Here is a 25,668-nt window from a genome sequence, read left to right on the forward strand (position 1 = left end):
GAGGACCACTCGGGCTGATCCTGACAGGCCGGGCACCCTGGCAGATCAGGGCAGGCGGGCACCTCTGGCAGAACCGGGCAGTCCGGCCACTCTGGCAGAACAGGGCAGTCCGGCCACTCTGGCAGAACAGGGCAGTCCGGCCACTCTGGCAGAACAGGGCAGTCCGGCCACTCTGGCAGAACAGGGCAGTCCGGCCACTCTGGCAGAACAGGGCAGTCCGGCCACTCTGGCAGAACAGGGCAGTCCGGCCACTCTGGCAGAACAGGGCAGTCCGGCCACTCCGGCAGAACAGGGCAGTCCGGCCACTCTGGCAGAACAGGGCAGTCCGGCCACTCTGGCAGAACAGGGCAGTCCGGCCACTCCGGCAGAACAGGGCAGTCCGGCCACTCCGGCAGAACAGGGCAGTCCGGCCACTCCGGCAGAACAGGGCAGTCCGGCCACTCCGGCAGTTCAGGGCAGTCCGGCCACTCCGGCAGTTCAGGGCAGTCCGGCCACTCCGGCAGTTCAGGGCAGTCCGGCCACTCCGGCAGTTCAGGGCAGTCCGGCCACTCCGGCAGTTCAGGGCAGTCCGGCCACTCCGGCAGTTCAGGGCAGTCCGGCCACTCCGGCAGTTCAGGGCAGTCCGGCCACTCCGGCAGTTCAGGGCAGTCTGGCCACTCCGGCAGTTCAGGGCAGTCTGGCCACTCCGGCAGTTCAGGGCAGTCTGACCTCTCTGGCGACTGTTGACTGGCGGGCAGCTCTGACGACTGTTGACTGGCGGGCAGCTCTGACGACTGTTGACTGGCGGGCAGCTCTGACGACTGTTGACTGGCGGGCAGCTCCGACGACTGTTGACTGGCGGGCAGCTCCGACTCAGGATTCACCAGGCTGGGGAGACATAACGGAGGCCTGGCTTGAGGAGGTGGCACAGGAGAGACCAGGGTGGAGAGACCCACTGGAGGACCGGTCCGTGGAGGAGACACGGGCTTGACCAGGATAGGGAGATCCACTGGAGGACTGGTCCGTGGAGGAGACACGGGCTTGACCAGGATAGAGAGACCCACTGGAGTACTGGTCCGTGGAGGAGGCACGGGCTTGACCAGGATAGGGAGACCCACTGGAGGACTGGTCTGTGGAGGAGACACGGGCTTGACCAGGATAGAGAGACCCACTGGAGTACTGGTCCGTGGAGGAGGCACGGGCTTGACCAGGATAGGAAGACATGCAGGAGGCTTGGTTCTGGGCGTAGGTACAGGATGTGCAGGGCTGGGAAGACATGGAGGAGGCCTGTTTCTGGGCGCAGGCACAGTCTTTACCAGACAACCAGCACGCACCTCAGGACGAGTATGGAGAGCTGCCTCAGGTGACATCATACCCACGACACGCTCATTAGGGCGAATGCCGTACTTTATGCACCACACTAGCAGCTCTCTCATCTCTCTCTCTCCTAATTTTCCCATTAACCCCGTCACAGTCTCTGTCTCATAGCCCTCGCTCACCTCCAATGTCATCCCGACTGGCTCTGGTTCCGACCTCAGCTCCACCGACTGTCCCGTGTGCCCCCCCCAAAAAAAATATTGGGGCTGCCTCTCGCGCTCGTTGCGCTCTCTCTCCTCGTAGTATCGCCTCTCCGCTCTCGCCGCTTCAATCTCCCACTGCGGGAGGCGATAATCCCCAGCCTGAGTCCATGGTCCCTCTCCGTCCAGGATCTGTTCCCATGTCCATTTGTCCATAACGCAGTAGTCCTGCTGCTCCTTCCTCTTCCGCCGCTTGGTCCTGGTTTGGTGGGTAATTCTGTAACGGCTGTCTACGGAAGAAGTGGACCAAAATGCGGCGGAGTTAGGGTTCGTCATTTTTAATGTTACGAACACTATGCAATTAACAAAACAACAAAACTGACAGCCAACACAGTCCTGTCAGGTGCAACAACAGTGACAAGCACAATTACCCACACCACACAACGGAAACGTAGGCAACTTATGTGTGACTCCCAATCAACCACAACCCTCTACAGCTGTGCTTGATTGGAAGTCACACGGCCAAAATTAAATGAAACAATAAAACACTTACTCCCTTCTGCCACGTCCTGACCCAACTACACCCTCTACTGGTCAGGACGTGACAAGTAGTGTCTGTTTCTCTCTGCGTCACGGTTTGTTGTTTTTGTAAATTCAGTTATTTTTTGTATTGCAAAAGTTTCACGAATGTAATAAAATGTGGAACTACAACCACGCTGCACTTTGGTCCGATCCTTTCGACAGCCGTGATACTGAAGGGGTTTGTCCGTTCCAGTCAAATTACCTTGGTCTGAAGGCGTTTGTCCGTTCCAGTCAAATTACCTTGGACTGAAGGGGTTTGTCTGTTCCTGTCAAATTACCTTGGACTGAAGGCGTTTGTCCGTTCCAGTCAAATTGCCTTGGTCTGAAGGGGTTTGTCTGTTCCTGTCAAATTGCCTTGGTCTGAAGGGGTTTGTCTGTTCCTGTCAAATTACCTTGGACTGAAGGGGTTTGTCTGTTCCAGTCATTTTATTTATATTGTTACAGGGTGAAACCAGCATGACATCCATTAATCAGGAAAACCAACCATCACCAACCATTCATCACACACACACACACACACACACACACACACACACACACACACACACACACACACACACACACACACACACACACACACACACACACACACACACTGAGGACCTGAACAACTTCTACCCCCAAGGCATCAGACTGCTGAACAGTTCATCAAATGGCCACCCTGACTATTAGCAGTGATCTACTTGTTTATTATTATAAAAAAAATTCTCCACTACTTCTCTTGAACAGGCTCAATGTACACTCACTGGACTCCAACCACACACACAACATTGATACTCCAACACACACACATTCACACACATACAAAATACACACACACATTCCTTCACACTTTTCAGAAGTAAGCATTTCACGGTAAGGTCTACACCTGTTGTATTTTTTGCGCATGTGACAGGACAGGGCTTGATGCCTTCAGAAGATTGACTTCAGGACAGGACGGGACAGGGCTTGATGCCTTCAGAAGCTTGATTTCAGGACAGGACAGGGGTTGATGCCTTCAGAAGCTTGATTTCAGGACAGGACAGGGCTTGATGCCTTCAGAAGCTTGATTTCAGGACAGGACAGGACAGGGGTTGATGCCTTCAGAAGCTTGATTTCAGGACAGGACAGGACAGGGGTTGATGTCTTCAGAGACTTGATTTCAGGACAGGACAGGACAGGGGTTGATGTCTTCAGAGACTTGATTTCAGGACAGGGGTTGATGACTTCAGGACACGACAGGCTGATCGTGGATGGAGGGTGTTTGGGAAGAGCTAAAATCTTCCGCTGAGGGCAGGACAGGATTTGACTGGAAACACACAAAACACAGTACCCGACACAGTTAGACAACACAGCTATGAATGAATGATCTTTTATTTATTTTATTTCACCTTTATTTAACCAGGTAGGCAAGTTGAGAACAAGTTCTCATTTACAACTGCGACCTGCCCAAGATAAAGCAAAGCAGTGTGACACAGACAACAACAACAGAGTTACACATGGAGTAAACAATAAACAAGCCAATAACACAATAAACAAGTCAATGATACAGTAGAAAAAAGAAAGTCTATATACAGTGTGTGCAAAAGGCATGAGGAGGTAAGGCAATAAATAGGCCATAGGAGCGAATAATTACAATTTAGCAGATTAACACTGGAGTGATAAATGAGCATATGATGATGTGCATGTAGAGATACTGGTGTGCAAAAGAGCAGAAAAGTAAATAAAAACAGTATGGGGTTGAGGTAGGTAGATTGGGTGGGCTATTTACAGATGGACAATGTACAGCTAGTCCAAGCAGGGAGTAAAATCTCATTGATGTGTAATAATGTGATTGTGTTAGTGAATTTTCATTGACTGTTCACACAGTAATGAAATAACATTGGCTGGGGTAATCACAGTGCTTGAAGAGGAAACATTCAATGCTCTAGTGAATAAGGGCACATGGAACATGTGGTTTCAGTTCATGTCAGGAGAGAGTTGACACTGGTAGTGGGGTGGTCATCACATCTGTCACGCTCTGACCTGAGAGAGACGGTTTATTTCTCTATGTTGTTAGGTCAGGGTGTGGGGTGGGCATTCTATGGTTTATATTTCTATGTTTTGGCCAGGTATGGTTTCCAATCAGAGGCAGCTGTCTATCATTGTCTCTGATTGGGAACCATACTTAGGCAGCCCTTTTTCCTCCTCCTTGAGTTGTGGGATCTTATTTTTGTACTGCAAGACGTGATGGTCGGTTTTCCATTGTTTATTATTTTGTTTAAGTGTTCAGATTTAAAATAAATATCAAGATGAACACAGACCACGCTGCACCTTGGTCTACTCCTTTTGACGATCGTTACGACATCTTTAAATCAGGGAACGTGAGGGGTCTTACCTGGAAACACAAATAGCAGATACATGGAGGTACACATTAATCAGAACTGAAAATGTAATCTAGTCTACAGTAATGAAGAGGGCATCGAATGGGTTTCAGATGGGCAGAAGACCAGGGGCTTCATTTTTGTCACGTTCTCCAAGATAGCAGGAAAGGGGTAAATCAGGCGCAGGAGACTGAGGTCCGTTGAACAAACGTTTAATACAGCCAAGAGCAAACACAGCAACAAGGCAGGGTGCACAGTCAACAAAAGGAAGGAGAACAGCTCCAAAATCCAAAATAGACGGGGCGCAGCCCGGCAACCCTAATGCCTGGCAACAAAAATACGTAGCGCAGTTCAATACAGACAGTAAACCTGCCCACTACAATAAACGTAACAAGCAACAATCCCGCCCAAATCCCAAACGAAACAGACAAACTAAATACCCCCCCCCCCACTAATGACAAACAAGGAACAGGTGTAGACTAAAACAGACATAACCAACAGACACTGAAACATGGATCGGTGGCAGCTAGTAGACCGGCGACGACGACCGCCGAGCGCCGCCCGACCGGGGAGAGGCGCCACCTTCTGTGGACGTTGTGACATTTTTAGCTGATGTTGTGATTGAGTAATAACTTGACTGTTCATGCCAAGATAGATGATGAGGGATCTGGCTGGCTTTCTCTCCTCACCTCTTCTCCTTCTTCTACACACCTATCTGATAACACACGGGAAGGATAAAGCAACATTAACCATGCCTAGATGATTCTATCTTTCAACAGTCAAATGCTTCCACATCACTACTGATTAGGGAAGGAGACAAGGAGACAATAATAGGTCCAGTGGTTCCCAAAATGTTTATCTCAGCCCCCCCCCCTGCCGGCCATGTCTATTTCTATGGTCACAAGCACTGTTCATGACACAAACTGTTCACACCCATCTTGTTAGTGGAGAGAACATTTTGCAGGTTTATAGTTTACAGAATTTACTACAATTCTACACATTTTGTCATGTGGTGCAGAGAACATGTTGCAGTTTTAAAGATACTTTTCTTACAATTCTATACATTTTGCCATGTCTAATGTGTATTCACATTAGACGGGGAGGCAGGTAGCCTAGTGGTTAGAGCGTTGAGCCAGTAACTGAAAGGTTGCAAGATCAAATCCCAGAGCTGACAAGGTAAAAATCTGTCGTTCTGCCCCTGAACAAGGCAGTTAACCCACTGTTCCTAGGCAGTCATTGTAAATAATAATTTGTTCTTAACTGACTTGCCTGGTTAAATAAAAAAATACAAAATTAATGTGATATTTGAGTGACTCAAACGTTACAACAAAATCAAAGGGCTTAAAAAACATTATCTGACATGGGCTAGTTGATCTGGACATTTCTGACAAGTTATAAATATCTCTGTAAGGTCTGTAATGACTGACATGTTATAAATATCTCTGTAAGGTCAGTAATGACAAGTTATAAATATCTCTGTAAGGTCTGTAATGACAAGTTATAAATATCTCTGTAAGGTCAGTAATGACTGACAAGTTATAAATATCTCTGTAAGGTCAGTAATGACTGACAAGTTATAAATATCTCTGTAAGGTCTGTAATGACTGACGTGAGACGAGAAGATCTGATGATGCAATACCCAATTTAGATATCAGACCTTGTGCTTTCTACTATTACAACTATAAAAGAGAAAGTTGAAAGCCGGAGAGAGTTCCTTTGAACATTTTTAAAACAAAAACACCGCTTTAGACTATAGAGCCAGAGAACTGAGCATACTGTAGTCAAAACATGGTCTAAAGAGAACTGAGCATACTGTAGTCAAAACATGGTCTAAAGAGAACTGAGCATACTGTAGTCAAAACATGGTCTAAAGACAGAGAACTGAGCATACTGTAGTCAAAACATGGTCTAAAAGAACTGAGCATACTGTAGTCAAAACATGGTCTAAAGAGAACTGAGCATACTGTAGTCAAAACATGGTCTAAAGAGAACTGAGCATACTGTAGTCAAAACATGGTCTAAAGACAGAGAACTGAGCATACTGTAGTCAAAACATGGTCTAAAGAGAACTGAGATATTAGTCAAAACATGGTCTAAAGCCAGAGAACTGAGCATACTGTAGTCAAAACATGGTCTAAAAGAACTGAGAATGGTCTAAAGAGAACTGAGCATACTGTAGTCAAAACACGGCCTAAAGCCAGAGAACTGAGCATACTATAGTCAAAACATGGTCTAAACATGACAAAAAATACATAGAAAAACTGTTTATTGTCATGCAAGTCATGCCAGGAGGGTCGAAGAGGAATCCGGCTGTCCTACTGAAACAAGGAAGTTACTCTGAGGTCCAGGATAGCCTCTGGCATCAGGACAGGATGGCGACCAGGTGGTACCAAAGTTTCCTCACAGGCGTCACTCTGGTGCAAATCTATCAGGGGGCTAGTGATGGGGCAAGCAGATGGCGTACTGATGGTGCTGATGGTGTACTGGTGGTGCTGATGGCGTACTGGTGGTGCTGATGGCGTACTGGTCAAATCAAATCAAATCAAATGTATTTATATAGCCCTTCGTACATCAGCTGGTATCTCAAAGTGCTGTACAGAAACCCAGCCTAAAACCCCAAACAGCAAGCAATGCATGTGAAAGAAGCACGGTGGCTAGGAAAAACTCCCTAGAAAGGCCAAAAACCTAGGAAGAAACCTAGAGAGGAACCAGGCTATGAGGGGTGGCCAGTCCTCTTCTGGCTGTGCAGGGTGGATATTATAACAGAACATGGTCAAGATGTTAAAATGTTCATAAATGACCAGCATGGTCAAATAATAATAATCATAGTAGTTGTCGAGGGTGCAACAAGCACGTCCGGTGAACAGGTCAGGGTTCCATAGCCGCAGGCAGAACAGTTGAAACTGGAGCAGCAGCACGGCCAGGTGGACTGGGGACAGCAAGGAGTCATCATACCAGGTAGTCCTGAGGCATGGTCCTAGGGCTCAGGTCCTCTGAGAGAAAGACAGAAAGAGAGAAAGAGAGAATTAGAGAGAGCATATTTAAATTCACACAGGACACCGGATAAGACAAGAGAAATACTCCAGATGTAACAGACTGACCCTAGCCCCCCCGACACATAAACTACTGCAGCATAAATACTGGAGGCTGAGACAGGAGGGATCAGAAGACACTGTGGCCCCATCCGATGATACCCCCCGGACAGGGCCAAACAGGCAGGATATAACCCCACCCACTTTGCCAAAGCACAGCCCCCACACCACTAGAGGGATGTCTCCAACCACCAACTTACCGTCCTAAGACAAGGCCGAGTATAGCCCACAACGATCTCCGCCATGGCACAACCCAAGGGGGGGCGCCAACCCAGACAGGAAGACCACGTCAGTGACTCAACCCACTCAAGTGACGCACCCCTCACATGGACGACATGGAAGAACACCAGTAAGCCAGTGACTCAGCCCCTGTAAAAGGGTTAGAGGCAGAGAATCCCAGTGGAAAGAGGGGAACCGGCAAGGCAGAGACAGCAAGGGCGGTTCGTTGCTCCAGCCTTTCCGTTCACCTTCACACTCCTGGGCCAGACTATACTTAATCATAGGACCTACTGAAGAGATAAGTCTTCAGTAAAGACTTAAAGGTTGAGACTGAGTCTGCGTCTCTCACATTGGTAGGCAGACCATTCCATAAAAATGGAGCTCTATACGGAGAAAGCCCTACCTCCAGCCGTTTGCTTAGAAATTCTAGGGACAATTAGGAGGCCTGCGTTTTGTGACCGTAGCGTACGTGTAGGTATGTACGGCAGGACCAAATCGGAAAGATAGGTAGGAGCAAGCCCATGTAATGCTTTGTAGGTTAGCAGTAAAACCTTGAAATCAGCCCTTGCCTTAACAGGAAGCCAGTGTAGGGAGGCTGGCACTGGAGTAATATGATCAAATTTTTTGGTTCTAGTCAGGATTCTAGCAGCCGTATTTAGCACTAACTGAAGTTTGTTTAGTGCTTTATCCGGGTAGCCGGAAAGTAGAGCATTGCAGTAGTCCAGCCTAGAAGTAACAAAAGCATGGATTAATTTTTCTGCGTCATTTTTGGACAGAAAGTTTCTACTGGTGGTGCTGATGGCGTACTGGTGGTGCTGATGGCGTTCTGGCTGTGCTGGTGGCGCACTGGCGGTGCTGATGGCACACTAGCGGTGCTGATGGCATAACGGCGGTGCTGATGGCATACCGGCGGTGCTGATGGCATACTGGCGGTGCTGATGGCATACCGGCGGTGCTGATGGCATACTGGCGGTGCTGAGAACAATTGAAACATCAAATGACATCATCACCTCATCTCATGTGTTGTTTACAGAACCGTATTACATATCACATATGACATGGGGATCTTTATTGTTATTCAATATCTTGTGTTGATGACGGATTAATAAAACAATATTTTACAGTCGCTTCAGGTATTTGGCCTATCGGACATTTGTGAGCTGGTGCTTGGAGTTCCCGGCAGGAGGAACAGGGTGGTGATACCAGGAGTTTCCCCCGACGCCGAAGGAGTCTACACAGGATTTAGACTGCCCCCTTGAGTGAATCGGGAGACGTGTCGCTCAACCGTTTCAGCGTGATTTCCCAAGGCGGGACATGCGGGCCCTTGTATCTGCCGAGTGGCGCAGCGGTCTAAGGCACTGCATCTCAGTGCTAGAGGCGTCACTATAGTACCTGGTTTGAATCCAGGCTGTTTCACATCTGGCCGTGATTGGGAGTCCCATAGGGCGGTGGCACAATTGGCCCAGTGTCATCCGGGTTTGGCCGGAGTAGGCCGTCATTGTAAATAAGAATGTGTTCTTAACTGATTTGCCTAGTTAAATGAATAAAAATATTGTAGGCCTGTGATAGTAGCTCATCTGTGGCCCTACAGGTTAGCTGCCGGGGCCTTCTTAAAGAACAGGTTAGCTGCCAGGGCCTTAAAGAACAGGTTAGCTGCCAGGGCCTTAAAGAACAGGTTAGCTGCCAGGGCCTTAAAGAACAGGTTAGCTGCCAGGGCATTCTTAAAGAACAGGTTAGCTGCCAGGGCCTTAAAGAACAGTTTAGCTGCCAGGGCCTTAAAGAACAGGTTAGATGCCAGGGCATTCTTAAAGAACAGGTTAGCTGCCAGGGCATTCTTAAAGAACAGGTTAGCTGCCAGGGCCTTAAAGAACAGGTTAGCTGCCAGGGCATTCTTAAAGAACAGGTTAGCTGCCAGGGCCTTCTTAAAGAACAGGTTAGCTGCCAGGGCCCTAAAGAACAGGTTAGCTGCCAGGGCCTTAAAGAACAGGTTAGCTGCCAGGGCATTCTTAAAGAACAGATTAGCTGCCAGGGCCTTAAAGAACAGATTAGCTGCCAGGGCCTTAAAGAACAGGTTAGCTGCCGGGGCCTTCTTAAAGAACAGATTAGCTGCCAGGGCCTTAAAGAACAGGTTAGCTGCCAGGGCCTTAAAGAACAGGTTAGCTGCCAGGGCCTTAAAGAACAGGTTAGCTGCCAGGGCCTTAAAGAACAGGTTAGCTGCCAGGGCCTTCTTAAAGAACAGGTTAGCTGCCAGGGCCTTTTTAAAGAACAGGTTAGCTGCCAGGGCCTTAAAGAACAGGTTAGCTGCCGGGGCCTTCTTAAAGAACAGGTTAGCTGCCAGGGCCTTAAAGAACAGGTTAGCTGCCAGGGCCTTAAAGAACAGATTAGCTGCCAGGGCATTCTTAAAGAACAGGTTAGCTGCCAGGGCCTTCTTAAAGAACAGGTTAGCTGCCAGGGCCTTAAAGAACAGGTTAGCTGCCAGGGCCTTAAAGAACAGGTTAGCTGCCAGGGCCTTCTTAAAGAACAGGTTAGCTGCCAGGGCCTTAAAGAACAGGTTAGCTGCCAGGGCCTTAAAGAACAGGTTAGCTGCCAGGGCCTTAAAGAACAGGTTAGCTGCCGGGGCCTTCTTAAAGAACAGGTTAGCTGCCGGGGCCTTAAAGAACAGGTTAGCTGCCAGGGCCTTCTTAAAGAACAGGTTAGCTGCCAGGGCCTTAAAGAACAGGTTAGCTGCCAGGGCCTTCTTAAAGAACAGGTTAGCTGCCAGGGCCTTAAAGAACAGGTTAGCTGCCAGGGCATTCTTAAAGAACAGGTTAGATGCCAGGGCCTTAAAGAACAGTTTAGCTGCCAGGGCGCTAAAGAACAGGTTAGCTGCCGGGGCCTACTAATATAATAGTAACAGGAGACTGTATTACAACAGCTACCACAATTCACAGTAAAGGTAGAGCGCTACAATAATCTGGCGGGAGTTGTACAGCACCTGCCAAATATTTTCGGGTGAGCCTACCTATGACCACAGTGCTGGAGCAAGAGAAATATCGTGTTTAAATGTATGCTTATTTATACGAAAACACGCATGTGGTAGAGAAGCCCGAAGCGGCGAATTGGACAGTGAGGAGACAGACAGGACGTTCTGTAACCGACGCGGCGGATTGGACAGTGAGGAGACAGACAGGATGTTCTGTAACCGACGCGGCGGATTGGACAGTGAGGAGACAGACAGGATGTTCTGTAACCGAAGCGGCGGATTGGACAGTGAGGAGACAGACAGAACGTTCTGTAACCGAAGCGGCGGATTGGACAGTGAGGAGACAGACAGGACGTTCTGTAACCGACGCGGCGGATTGGACAGTGAGGAGACAGACAGGATGTTCTGTAACCGACGCGGCGGATTGGACAGTGAGGAGACAGACAGGATGTTCTGTAACCGACGCGGCGGATTGGACAGTGAGGAGACAGACAGGACGTTCTGTAACCGAAGCGGCGGATTGGACAGTGAGGAGACAGACAGGACGTTCTGTAACCGAAGCGGTGGATTGGACAGTGAGGAGACAGACAGGACGTTCTGTAACCGAAGCGGCGGATTGGACAGTGAGGAGACAGACAGGATGTTCTGTAACCGAAGAGGCGGATTGGACAGTGAGGAGACAGATAGGATGTTCTGGTGCTAACCTCTCTTAGAAGCTTTTATTTACAATATTAACATATGCAAGACTAATTGGTCAATACATTTTGTACAGAAAATAAACAGGACATTGACAAAGACTTGAATAAATCTAAGATATTCTCAGTATAAACTATTCCGGCAACAACTGTTTGCCTTTAACTTCAGGAATAGCTCTACTCTAGCCAACCTGTTACCTGCCCAGCCTGCTCTCGCCCAGGTAAAACTCTACTCTAGCCAACCTGCCCAGCCTGCTCTCTCCCAGGTAAAACTCTACTCTAGCCAACCTGTTACCTGCCCAGCCTGCTCTCTCCCAGGTAAAACTCTACTCTAGCCAACATTCCCAGCCTGCTCTCTCCCAGGTAAAACTCTACTCTAGCCAACCCGTTACCTGCCCAGCCTGCTCTCTACCAGGTAAAACTCTACTCTAGCCAACATGCCCAGCCTGCTCTCTCCCAGGTAAAACTCTACTCTAGCCAACCTGTTACCTGCCCAGCCTGCTCTCTCCCAGGTAAAACTCTACTCTAGCCAAAATGCCCAGCCTGCTCTCTCCCAGGTAAAACTCTACTGTAGCCAACCTGCCCAGCCTGCTCTCCTCCAGGTAAAACTCTACTCTAGCCAACCTGTTACCTGCCCAGCATGCTCTCTCCCAGGTAAAACTCTACTCTAGCCAACCTGTTACCTGCCCAGCCTGCTCTCTCCCAGGTAAAACTCTACTCTAGCCAACCTGCCCAGCCTGCTCTCTCCCAGGTAAAACTCTACTCTAGCCAACCTGCCCAGCCTGCTCTCTCCCAGGTAAAACCCCACTGACTACCTAAGTACTCTTTCTACTATGCATTCTGTTTAAGGTCTGAAGATGACTGAGTGTGTGTTGCATTAACTCACTGGAGTATCAAGAACCCCTCAGCTTCAATCATACCCAGACTGGTCTCACTTAGCAACACACACACACACACTGTACACACACACACACACACACACACACACACACACACACACACTGTACACACACACACACACACACACACACACACACACACACACACACACACACACACACACACACACACACTGTATACACACACACACACACACACACACACACACACACACACACACACACACACACACACACCCTCCCAGATGTATAATTCATTCCATTAGTCTGCCTGACTGGCTGGTTGGTACAAGCATAGACATGTCTCTGTGAGTACTAGGTCTGGGTTCAAATAGGATCTGAAATCCTTCAAAAGGCGTTGAGCGCTTGTTTTAGCCTGTCTGGAGTGCCAGATGGGAGGGGTTTGCACTTTTGTGACTATTCTATTAGTTCCTTTACACATACTCAATCAAGCTCGGCTAAAGTATTCTAGATTTTTGTCAAATATTATTTGAACTCATATCTTATGGGTACAAAGGATGAATGTTTCAGTATAAGTACTACAGAGCTTCTGCAGCTCATTGTGTAAAACACCTGGCTTAGTATACCGTATGAAAGATTTTCTGTTGCTCTTGTAAGAGTTGGAATTTGTAACGGCTTGAAAAATACATTCTTAGTAGAACCTATAGCTTTGATTCTAGCTGCCTTCTTGCACGAGTGATGAACAAAACTTGGCACTATGGTGACGTGAGACTAACGAATGTACTAGAAAACGGTCGTGACTAGATAGTACAGCTATGAACAGAAGTGACTTTCGTAGAAGGTTAGGAGAGAATTTTAGGTAACCCTAACCCTTTTTAACCTTAACCTAATTCTCCTAACATTTTGCGTAAGTTCTACTAAGTTCTACTAAGCTGGTACGAATAAGTCATTTCTGTCAGTAGCTGTCAAAACTCTAGTCAAAACCCTAGAGAACCTAAATAATTTACATAGCAGTGGGTTCTCCCCACTACCTCGTCTAACAGAGTCCTTGGCGACAAGGTCGTGCTGTCAAGATGACGACTTGAGAGCTACTCTGTCTCCTCTGTCTCCTATTGTATAATGCTTGTGTTTGGTTCTACTGTAACAACAACCTCTTTGTTAGTGTCTTTCTTTTCAGCAGTAGATAATAGATTTATTGACAGACCGATGAGGAGGAGACTTTTTTTCATTTTAACCAGGCAAGTCAGTTAAGAACAAATTCTTATTTACAATGACGGCCTAGGAACAGTGGGGTTAACTGCCTTGTTCAGGGGGCAGAACGACAGATTTTTACCTCGTCAGCTCAGGGATTCATCTAGCAACCTTTCAGGTTACTGGCCCAACACTCTAACCACTAGGCTATGATGCCAGCCCATAGCAAGTGAGAAGGAGACATAGTGAGAAGGAGACATACAGTGGCAAGAAAAAGTATGTGAACCCTTTGGAATGACCTTGATTTCTGCATAAATTGGTCATAACATTTGATCTGACCTTCATCTAAGTCATAAAAATAGACAAACACAGTCTGCTTAAACTAATAACACACAAATTATTGTATTTTTCTTGTCTATTTTACCTTTATTAACTAGGCAAGTCAGTTAAAACCTGTTGGGGATAGGGGGCAGTATTTGCACGGCCGGATAAAAAACGTACCCGATTTAATCTGGTTACTACTCCTGCCCAGTAACTAGAATATGCATATAATTAGTAGATTTGGATAGAAAACACTCTAAAGTTTCTAAAACTGTTTGAATGGTGTCTGTGAATATAACAGAACTCATATGGAAGTCAAAACCCTGAGACAAATCCTAACAGGAAATGGAAATCTGATGTGTGGAATCACTTCAAACCTTTGCCATTGAAACACACAGGGACTTATTAATAATTTAGCACTTCCTAAGGCTTCCACTAGATGTCGACAGTCTTTATAAAGTGGTTTGAGTCTTCTATGGTAGAAACTGACCCAAAGAGAGGCTTGGGAAGTTGGTCACAGGGGGAGGGCCATTTACTACTATGACGCGGGCGCCCATGGCTACCCTCCCCTTTCGAAACGTTTAGTAAGACAATGCAATCGTCCGCCTTGAATATTATTGAAGCTCTGGTTGAAAAAGGCCCTAAAGATTTATGTTATACAACGTTTGACATGTTTGAACGAACGTAAATATATATTTTTTGCACATTCGTGACGACAAGTCCCGCGCGCTTCAGTACATTATGAGTAGCCTTCGGAACGCGCTAACAAGAAGGAACTATTGGGACATAAATTATTAACTTTTTCGAACAAAACTACATTAGTTGTGGACCTGGGATTCCTGGAAGTGCCTTCTGATGAAGATAATCAAAGGTAAGGGAATATTTACAATAGTATTTTTGATGGTTGATGGTTCCAAGATGGCGCTAACATGTATTGCCTAGCCTATTTTTCTGAGCCTACCACGTCGTTTATTGCAAAGTGTGATTTCCCAGTAAAGTTATTTTTAAATCTGGCAATGCGGTTGCATTCACGAGATGTTAATCTATAATTCTTTGAATGACAATATTACATTTTAACAATGTTTTCGAATAGTAATTTTGTAAATTGTAGCGCTGATCCACCGGAAGCATTTGAGGGAAAATATTTTCTGAACGTCACGCGCCGATGTGAAATGCTGTTTTTATATATAAATATGAACTTTATCGAACAAAAAATGCATGTATTGTGTAACATGATGTCCTAGGAGTGTCATCTGATGAAGATTGTCAAAGGTTAGTGCTGCATTTAGCTGTGTTTTGGGTATTTGTGATGCATCTAGTTGCTTTGAAAATGGCAGTGTGATTTTTTTTGGCAGGGTACTCTCCTAATATAATCTAATGTTTTGCTTTTGCTGTAAAGCCTTTTTGAAATCGGACAACGTGGTTCGATTCAGGAGAGGTGTATCTATAAAATGGTGTAAAATAGTCATATGTTTGAAAAATTGAAGTTATAGCATTTATGAGGTTTTGTATTTCGCATGACACGATTCCACTGGCTGTTGACTAGGGTGGGACACAAACGTCCCACCTTGCCCAGAGAGGTTAACCTCTCTAGGGTCGGCGGGACGAAATCGTCCCACCTACATAACAGCCAGTGGAATCCTGTGGCGCGTTATTCAAATACCTTAGAAATGCTATTACTTCAATTTCTCAAACATATGACTATTTTACACCATTTTAAAGACAGGACTCTCGTTAATCTAACCACACTGTCCGATTTCAAAAAGGCTTTACAACGAAAGCAAAACATTAGATTATGTCAGCAGAGTACCCAGCCAGAAATAATCAGACACCCATTTTTCAAGCTAGCATATAATGTCACATAAACCCAGAAGACAGCTAAATGCAGCACTAACCTTTGATGATCTTCATCAGATGACAACCCTAGGACATTATGTTATACAATACATGCATGTTTTGTTCAATCAAGTTCATATTTATATCAAAAACCAGCTTTTTACATTAGCATGTGACGTTTAGAACTAGCATACCCCCTGCAAATTTCCGGTGAATTTACAAAAAATGTACTAAATTACTCACGATAAACGTTCACAAAAAGCATAACAATTATTTTAAGAATTATAGATACAGAACTCCTCTATGCACTCGATATGTCCGATTTTAAAATAGCTTTTCGGTGAAAGCACATTTTGCAATATTCTCAGTAGATAGCCCGGCATCACAGGGCTAGCTATTTAGACACCCAGCAAGTTTAGCACTCACCAAAGTCAGATTTACTATAAGAAAAATGTTATTACCTTTGCTGTTCTTCGTCAGAATGCACTCCCAGGACTTCTACTTCAATAACAAATGTTGGTTTGGTTCAAAATAATCCATAGTTATATCCAAATAGCGGCGTTTTGTTCGTGCGTTCAAGACACTATCCGAATGGTAAAGAAGGGTCACGAGCACGACGCATTTCGTGACAAACATTTCTAAATATTCCATTACCGTACTTCGAAGCATGTCAACCGCCATTTATAATACATTTTTATGACATTTTTCTCGTAAAAAAGCGATAATATTCCGACCGGGAATCTGCGTTTAGGTAAAAAAACGAAAGAAAATAAAGCATGGGGTAGACTCGTGCACGCGCCTAAGCCCATTGTCCTCTGATCGGCCACTTGCCAAAAGCGCAAATGTGTTTCAGCCTGGGGCTGCCTCGATATCATTCAGCTTTTTCCCGGGCTCTGAGAGCCTATGGGAGCCGTAGGAAGTGTCACGTTACAGCAAAGATCCTCAGTCTTCAATAAACAGAGACAAGATTCTCAAGGAATAGTCAGAGAGGGCACTTCCTGTAAGGAATCTTCTCAGGTTTTTGCCTGCCATATGAGTTCTGTTATACTCACAGACACCATTCAAACAGTTTTAGAAACTTTAGGGTGTTTTCTATCCAAAGCCAATAATTATATGCATATTCTAGTTTCTGGGCAGTAGTAATAACCAGATTAAATCGGGTACGTTTTTTATCCAGCCGTGTAAATACTGCCCCCTACCCCCAACAGGTTAAGAACAAATTCTTATTTTCAATGACAGCCTAGGAACAGCGGATTAACTGCCTGTTCAGAACGACAGATTTGTACCTTAGCTGCTCAGGGATTTGAACTTGCAACCTTTCGGTTGCTAGTCCACCACTCTAACCACTAGGCTACGCTGCCGCCCCAATATATTGAATACATAATTTAAAAATTCACAGTGTAGGTTGGAGAAAGTATATGAACCCCTAGGCTAATGACTTCTCCAAAAGCTAATTGGAGTCAGGAGTCAGCTAACCTGGAGTCCAATCAATGAGATTGGAGATGTTGGTTAGAGTTGCCCTGCCCTATAAAAAAACACTCACAAAATATTTGTTTGCTATTCACAAGAAGCATTGCCTGATGTGAACCATGCCTCGAACAAAAGAGATCTCAGAAGACCTAAGATTAAGAATTGTTGACTTGCATAAAGCTGGAAAGGGTTACAAAAGTATCTCTAAAAGCCTTGATGTTCATCAGTCCAAACAAATTCTCTCTAAATGGAGAAAGTTCAGCACTGTTGCTACTCTCCCTAGGCCTGGCCGTCCTGCAAAGATGACTGTGGACAGTTTAAACTAAAGTTGAGTTGTTTGGAAGGAACACACAACACTATGTGTGGAGAAAACAAAGGCACAGCACACCAACATCAAAACCTCATCCCAACTGTAAAGTATGGTGGAGGGAGCATCGTGGTTTGGGGCTGCTTTGCTGCCTCAGGGCCTGGACAGCTTGCTATCATCGACGGAAAAATTAATTCCCAAGTTTATCAAGACTTTTTGCAGGAGAATGTAAGGCTATCTGTCTGCCAATTGAAGCTCAACAGAAGTTGGGTGATGCAACAGGACAACGACACGAAACACAGAAGTAAATCAACAACAGAATGGCTTCAACAGAAGAAAATACGCCTTCTGGAGTGGCCCAGTCAGAGTCCTGACCTCAACCCGATTGAGATGCTGTGGCATGACCCCAAGAGAGCGGTTCACGCCAGACATCACAAGAATATTGCTGAAATGAAACAGTTTTGTAAAGAGAAATGGTCCAAAATTCCTCCTGACTGTTGTGCAGGTCTGATCCTCAACTACAGAAAATGTTTGGTTGAGGTTATTGCTGCCAAAGGAGGGTCAACCAGTTATTAAATCCAAGGGTTCACATACTTTTCCCATCCTGCACTGTGAATGTTTACACGGTGTGTTCAATAAAGACATGAAAAAAACGTATAATTGTTTGTGTGTTATTAGTTTAAGCAAACTGTGTTTGTCTATTGTTGTGACTTAGATGAAGATCAGATCAAATTTTAGGACCAATTTATGCAGAAATCCAGGTATTTTCAAAGGGTTCACATACTTTTACTGGCCACTATAGTGAGGAGTAGACATAGTGAGGAGGAGACATAGTGAGGAGGAGACATAGTGAGGAGGAGACCTAGTGAGGAGGAGACCTAGTGAGGAGGAGACCTAGTGAGGAGACATAGTGAGGAGGAGACATAGTGAGGAGGAGACATAGTGAGGAGGAGACCTAGTGAGGAGGAGACCTAGTGAGGAGACATAGTGAGGAGACGACATAGTGAGGAGGAGACATAGTGAGGAGGATACATAGTGAGGAGGAGACATAGTGAGGAGGATACATAGTGAGGAGACATAGTGAGGAGGAGACATAGTGAGGAGGAGACATAGTGAGGAGACATAGTGAGGAGGAGACATAGTGAGGAGGAGACAGTGAGGAGACGTGAGGAGACATAGTGAGGAGGAGACATAGTGAGGAGGAGACATAGTGAGGAGGAGACATAGTGAGGAGACAGTGAGGAGGAGACATAGTGAGGAGGAGACATAGTGAGGAGGAGACATAGTGAGGAGGAGACATAGTGAGGAGGAGACCTAGTGATGAGACATAGTGAGGAGATGACATAGTGAGGAGGAGACATAGTGAGGAGGAGACATAGTGAGGAGGAGACATAGTGAGGAGGAGACATAGTGAGGAGGAGACATAGTGAGGAGGAGACATAGTGAGGAGACATAGTGAGGAGGAGACATAGTGAGGAGGAGACATAGTGAGGAGGAGACATAGTGAGGAGGAGACATAGTGAGGAGGAGACATAGTGAGGAGACATAGTGAGGAGGAGACATAGTGAGCAGGAGACATAGTGAGGAGGCTGGTGAGGAGGAGACATAGTGAAGAGGAGACACAGTGAGGAGGAGACATAGTGAGGAGACACAGTGAGGAGGAGACATAGTGAGGAGACACAGTGAGGAGGAGACATAGTGAGGAGACAGTGAGGAGGAGACATAGTGAGGAGGAGACATAGTGAGGAGGAGACATAGTGAGGAGGAGACATAGTGAGGAGACAGTGAGGAGGAGACATAGTGAGGAGGAGACATAGTGAGGAGGAGACATAGTGAAGAGGAGACATAGTGAGGAGGAGACATAGTGAGGAGGAGACATAGTGAGGAGACACAGTGAGGAGGAGACATAGTGAGGAGACAGTGAGGAGGAGACATAGTGAGGAGGAGACATAGTGAGGAGGAGACATAGTGAAGAGGAGACAGTGAGGAGGCTGGTGAGGGGAGAATGGCTCATAATATTGACTGGAATGAAGCGAATGAAATGGTATCAAACACAAGGAAACCATGTGTTTGATGTGTCAATACCGTTACATTCCAGCCGTTACCATCAGCCCGTCCTCACGAAATTAAGGTGCCACCAGCCGCCTGTGTAGCATACAGGGATTGAACTCCGGTCTCTCCGACAAAGAGTCACATATGTAGATCAAATCAAATCAAATTTTATTGGTCACATACACATGGTTAGCAGATGTTAATGCGAGTGTAGCGAAATGCTTGTGCTTCTAGTTCCGACCATGCAGTAATATCTAACAAGTAATCTAACAATTCCCCAACAACTACCTAATACACACAAGTGTAAAGGAATGATTAAGAATACGTACATAATAATATATGGATGAGAGATGGCCGAACGGCATAGGCAAGATGCAGTAGATGGTATGGAGTACAGTATATACATATGAGATTTACATTTTAGTCATTTAGCAGACGCTCTTATCCAGAGCGATTTACAGTAGTGAATGGATACATTTAATTTCATGCATTCTTTATTTTCACATTCAAAGTCAAACGCGACATCAGCAAAGAGACCTGCATTGACGCTTTCATCAGTTAGACATGGATCACGGGTCATAAAAAATGGAAAGGGTGCCTAGAAACTCAGAAAGAGCACGTTCTACATTGTCACTTCACTTAAAACATCCTTTTTTTGGGCAGCTAAAGCCATTCCTTAATGAACGTGTCTGCCCTGCCTCTGTTCCTGTGCCCTGGCTGGGGCCTGCTGTATTTGTATTTATTATGGATCCCCATTAGTTCCTGCCGAGGCAGCAGCTACTCTTTCTGGGGGTTTATTATGGATCCCCATTAGTTCCTGCCGAGGCAGCAGCTACTTTTCCTGGGGTTTATTATGGATCCCCATTAGTTCCTGTCAAGGCAGCAGCTACTCTTCCTGGGGTTTATTATGGATCCCCATTAGTTCCTGCCAAGGCAGCAGCTACTTTTGCTGGGGTTTATTTTGGATCCCCATTAGTTCTTGCCAAGGCAATCAGCTACTCAGCAACTACTCCGTTTCAGAATGGGTGGCAAGAAATGTTAGTCCTAAATATTTCAAATACTAAAAGCAATGTATTTGGGACAAATCATTCACTAAACCCAAAACTCTCTCCCCTCCCCTTTCCTCTCTCCTCCCCTTTCCCTTCCCCTCGCCGCCCCTCTCTCTTCTCCTCCCCTCTCCCTTCTCCTCTCTTTTACTTTCCCTATCCCGCTCTCTCTCCTTTTCACTCTCGCTCTCTTTCTCTCTGTCCTCCTCTCCATTTCCCTCCACTCTGTCCCTCCTTCACAGTGGATAGCCCTGGCCTCTCTGTTCTTCATCCTCGTGTCCATCTCCACCTTCTGTCTGGAGACCCACGAGTTCTTCAACCCCATCGTGAACCGCACCGAGCTGGAGCTGGTGGACAACGTGACGGTGGAGCATGTGTACCAGGAGACGGAGACGGTGGTCTATCTCACCTACATCGAGGGCGTCTGCGTGGTCTGGTTTACCTTTGAGTTCATGATGCGAGTCATATTCTGTCCGGACAAGATGGAGTTCATGAAGAAAGCTCTCAACGTCATCGACTTCGTGGCTATCTTACCGTTCTACCTGGAGGTCGGGCTGAGCGGACTGTCGTCTAAAGCGGCCAAGGATGTTCTGGGGTTCCTGAGGGTGGTGAGGTTTGTCAGGATCCTTCGTATCTTCAAGCTGACCCGTCACTTCGTGGGCCTGAGGGTTCTGGGTCACACGTTACGGGCAAGCACCAATGAGTTCCTCCTCCTCATCATCTTCCTCGCCCTCGGAGTCCTCATCTTCGCCACGATGATCTACTACGCCGAACGGATGGGAGCGGACCCGACCGACCCGCGCGCCAGCGAGCACACGCACTTCAAGAACATCCCCATCGGATTCTGGTGGGCCGTTGTTACCATGACGACCCTCGGTTACGGCGACATGTACCCCCAGACGTGGTCGGGTATGCTTGTCGGAGCGCTGTGCGCCCTGTCGGGTGTACTGACCATCGCCATGCCCGTCCCCGTAATCGTCAACAACTTTGGAATGTATTACTCCTTGGCCATGGCGAAGCAGAAGCTACCAAAGAAGAAGAACAAGCATATCCCGCGAGCACCCCAACCAGGATCACCCAACTACTATAAGTCCAGCATCAATTCTCCTCCAACGCCCCATAAAGCACCGCTCCTTCCTGAAAGCCCGAACTTAGTCCACCCCGTTTTGGCTCTGGCTCAAAACATTACTCTGACACACGATGACGTCTTCAAAGTAAAGTTTCCGGGTAAGAAATCTATTATTTTCTCTCTTTCTCCTTTCCTCTTCATTTCTTCTCTTCTCTGTAGTCAAACTCTCCTGCAACATCCTATTGTTCAGCTGTCTCACTGTTTGTTTCACTGTTTGTCTCACTGTTTGTCTCACTGTTTGTCTCACTGTTTGTCTGTAGACGCGCTCCCTCTACTCCCAGTGGCTCAACCAGGTAACTCGGCCACTTCTGATTGAACAAAATTCATCTCTCAAAGATCAATAAAATATCAATAAGCTGTTATGATTAGCAGATTGAGATGTAGCCCGTGGGACATACATAGCACATAACCTTCCTAGCACTCTTAAAGCCAGTCTGGCATCTGCATCTGTGTCACACACACACACACACACACACACACACACACACACACACACACACACCTCTATAGTAATAATTATGTAATGAAGATTGATATATGTGTAAGGGGCTTACATCAAGGTAATGTAAAGACATATAAAATATTCTGTAAACTAAATACCAGTATGAAGTTAGCGATTGTTGTTGTGTAGTAATTTGGCATCAATAACAGAAATGTTGTTACTATGGTAACCACTACAGCTTTACTACAAAAGAGAAAGAGCAAGTTAAAGTGCAGTGTTTATCGTAGGTATTTAAAGGACTATCGCATCAAGTTAAGTACTGGACAAGCATGGCACACATGAACTTGTGCAGCTCATTGAATGCAGGCGACTGACATGAGCTACCGAGGTTCTAGGCTGCTACTTGTCAAGTCAAGTGGGTTGATGTTTTTAAGGCTAACGTACCATCACCACACCCACTAACCCTCTGAGTCCAGGCACCATCACCACCACCACTACACCCACTAACCCTCTGAGTCCAGGCACCATCACCACCACCACTACACCCACTAACCCTCTGAGTCCAGGCACCATCACCACCACCACTACACCCACTAACCATCTGAGTCCAGGCACCATCACCACCACCACTACACCCACTAACCCTCTGAGTCCAGGCACCATCACCACCACCACTACACCCACTAACCCTCTGAGTCCAGGCACCATCACCATCACTACACCCACTAACCCTCTGAGTCCAGGCACCATCACCACCACCACTACACCCACTAACCCTCTGAGTCCAGGCACCATCACCACCATCACTACACCCACTAACCCTCTGAGTCCAGGCACCATCACCACCACCACTACACCCACTAACCCTCTGAGTCCAGGCACCATCACCATCACTACACCCACTAACCCTCTGAGTCCAGGCACCATCACACCACCACTACACCCACTAACCCTCTGAGTCCAGGCACCATCACACCATCACTACACCCACTAACCCTCTGAGTCCAGGCACCATCACCATCACTACACCCACTAACCCTCTGAGTCCAGGCACCATCACCACCACCACTACACCCACTAACCCTCTGAGTCCAGGCACCATCACACCATCACTACACCCACTAACCCTCTGAGTCCAGGCACCATCACCATCACTACACCCACTAACCCTCTGAGTCCAGGCACCATCACCATCACTACACCCACTAACCCTCTGAGTCCAGGCACCATCACCACCACCACTACACCCACTAACCCTCTGAGTCCAGGCACCATCACCACCACCACTACACCCACTAACCATCTGAGTCCAGGCACCATCACCACCACCACTACACCCACTAACCCTCTGAGTCCAGGCACCATCACCACCACCACCACACCCACTAACCCTCTGAGTCCAGGCACCATCACCACCACTACACCCACTAACCCTCTGAGTCCAGGCACCATCACCATCACTACACCCACTAACCCTCTGAGTCCAGGCACCATCACCATCACTACACCCACTAACCCTCTGAGTCCAGGCACCATCACCATCACTACACCCACTAACCCTCTGAGTCCAGGCACCATCACCACCACCACCACACCCACTAACCCTCTGAGTCCAGGCACCATCACCACCACCACTACACCCACTAACCCTCTGAGTCCAGGCACCATCACCACCATCACTACACCCACTAACCCTCTGAGTCCAGGCACCATCACCATCACTACACCCACTAACCCTCTGAGTCCAGGCACCATCACCATCACTACACCCACTAACCCTCTGAGTCCAGGCACCATCACCATCACTACACCCACTAACCCTCTGAGTCCAGGCACCATCACCATCACCACTACACCCACTAACCCTCTGAGTCCAGGCACCATCACCACCACCACCACACCCACTAACCCTCTGAGTCCAGGCACCATCACCACCACCACTACACCCACTAACCCTCTGAGTCCAGGCACCATCACCACCACTACACCCACTAACCCTCTGAGTCCAGGCACCATCACCATCACTACACCCACTAACCCTCTGAGTCCAGACACCATCACCACCACTACACCCACTAACCCTCTGAGTCCAGACACCATCACCACCACTACTACACCCACTAACCCTCTGAGTCCAGGCACCATCACCACCACCACCACACCCACTAACCCTCTGAGTCCAGGCACCATCACCACCACCACTACACCCACTAACCCTCTGAGTCCAGGCACCATCACCACCACTACACCCACTAACCCTCTGAGTCCAGGCACCATCACCATCACTACACCCACTAACCCTCTGAGTCCAGGCACCATCACCATCACTACACCCACTAACCCTCTGAGTCCAGACACCATCACCACCACCACTACACCCACTAACCCTCTGAGTCCAGACACCATCACCACCACCACTACACCCACTAACCATCTGAGTCCAGGCACCATCACCACCACCACTACACCCACTAACCCTCTGAGTCCAGACACCATCACCACCACCACTACACCCACTAACCCTCTGAGTCCAGACACCATCACCACCACCACTACACCCACTAACCCTCTGAGTCCAGGCACCATCACCATCACTACACCCACTAACCCTCTGAGTCCAGACACCATCACCATCACTACACCCACTAACCCTCTGAGTCCAGGCACCATCACCACCACCACTACACCCACTAACCCTCTGAGTCCAGGCACCATCACCATCACTACACCCACTAACCCTCTGAGTCCAGACACCATCACCATCACTACACCCACTAACCCTCTGAGTCCAGGCACCATCACCACCACCACTACACCCACTAACCCTCTGAGTCCAGGCACCATCACCATCACTACACCCACTAACCCTCTGAGTCCAGGCACCATCACCATCACTACACCCACTAACCATCTGAGTCCAGGCACCATCACCACCACTACACCCACTAACCCTCTGAGTCCAGGCACCATCACCATCACCACACCCACTAACCCTCTGAGTCCAGGCACCATCACCACCACCACTACACCCACTAACCCTCTGAGTCCAGGCACCATCACCACCACCACTACACCCACTAACCCTCTGAGTCCAGGCACCATCACCACCATCACTACACCCACTAACCCTCTGAGTCCAGACACCATCACCATCACTACACCCACTAACCCTCTGAGTCCAGGCACCATCACCACCACTACTACTGTACACACTGTAATATCCTACTGTAGCATGCATCAAATCCTACTGTTGACTGTCCAAAGCAGTGCTACTATAATTGGTTTAGACAGTCAGTAATATTTGATTTGAATCATGCTGGGATATGTGCAGTACAGAATGTAACACTCGACATAAAGCTTTCGTACCCCGTCTTCTAATTGAAGGTGCTGCACCTAGAATTTCTCAGACCTTCTCCCCCTATGTGGGCCTCCCGAGTGGCACAGCGGTCTAAGGCACTGCGTTTCAGTGCAAGACGCGTCACTGCAGTACCTGGTTCGAATCCAGGCTGTGTCACATCCGGCCGTGATTGGGAATCCCATGGGGCGGTGCACAATTAGCCCAGGGTCGTCCGGGTTTGGGCCGTCATTGTAAATAATAATTTGTTCTTAACTGACTTGCCCTAGTT

General features: G+C 47.3%; 1 protein-coding gene across 2 annotated transcripts in view; it reads left to right on the plus strand.

The window, feature by feature from the left end:
* The window catches only part of LOC106593086 (potassium voltage-gated channel subfamily C member 1), an 80,702-nt gene that overhangs the window by 17,550 nt on the left and 37,484 nt on the right, over nt 1-25,668 (plus strand). Inside the window, exons 2-3 of one of the 2 annotated variants that reach the window (XM_045688662.1) lie at nt 20,714-21,698; nt 21,861-21,893. In XM_045688662.1, the coding sequence (XP_045544618.1) occupies nt 20,714-21,698; nt 21,861-21,893 (1,018 nt within the window). The remainder of the gene's footprint in view (nt 1-20,713; nt 21,699-21,860; nt 21,894-25,668) is intronic. The other variant, XM_045688663.1, reaches the window with a different exon arrangement.

Source organism: Salmo salar, chromosome ssa10, assembly GCF_905237065.1.
Source record: "Salmo salar chromosome ssa10, Ssal_v3.1, whole genome shotgun sequence".
NCBI lineage: Eukaryota > Metazoa > Chordata > Actinopteri > Salmoniformes > Salmonidae > Salmo > Salmo salar.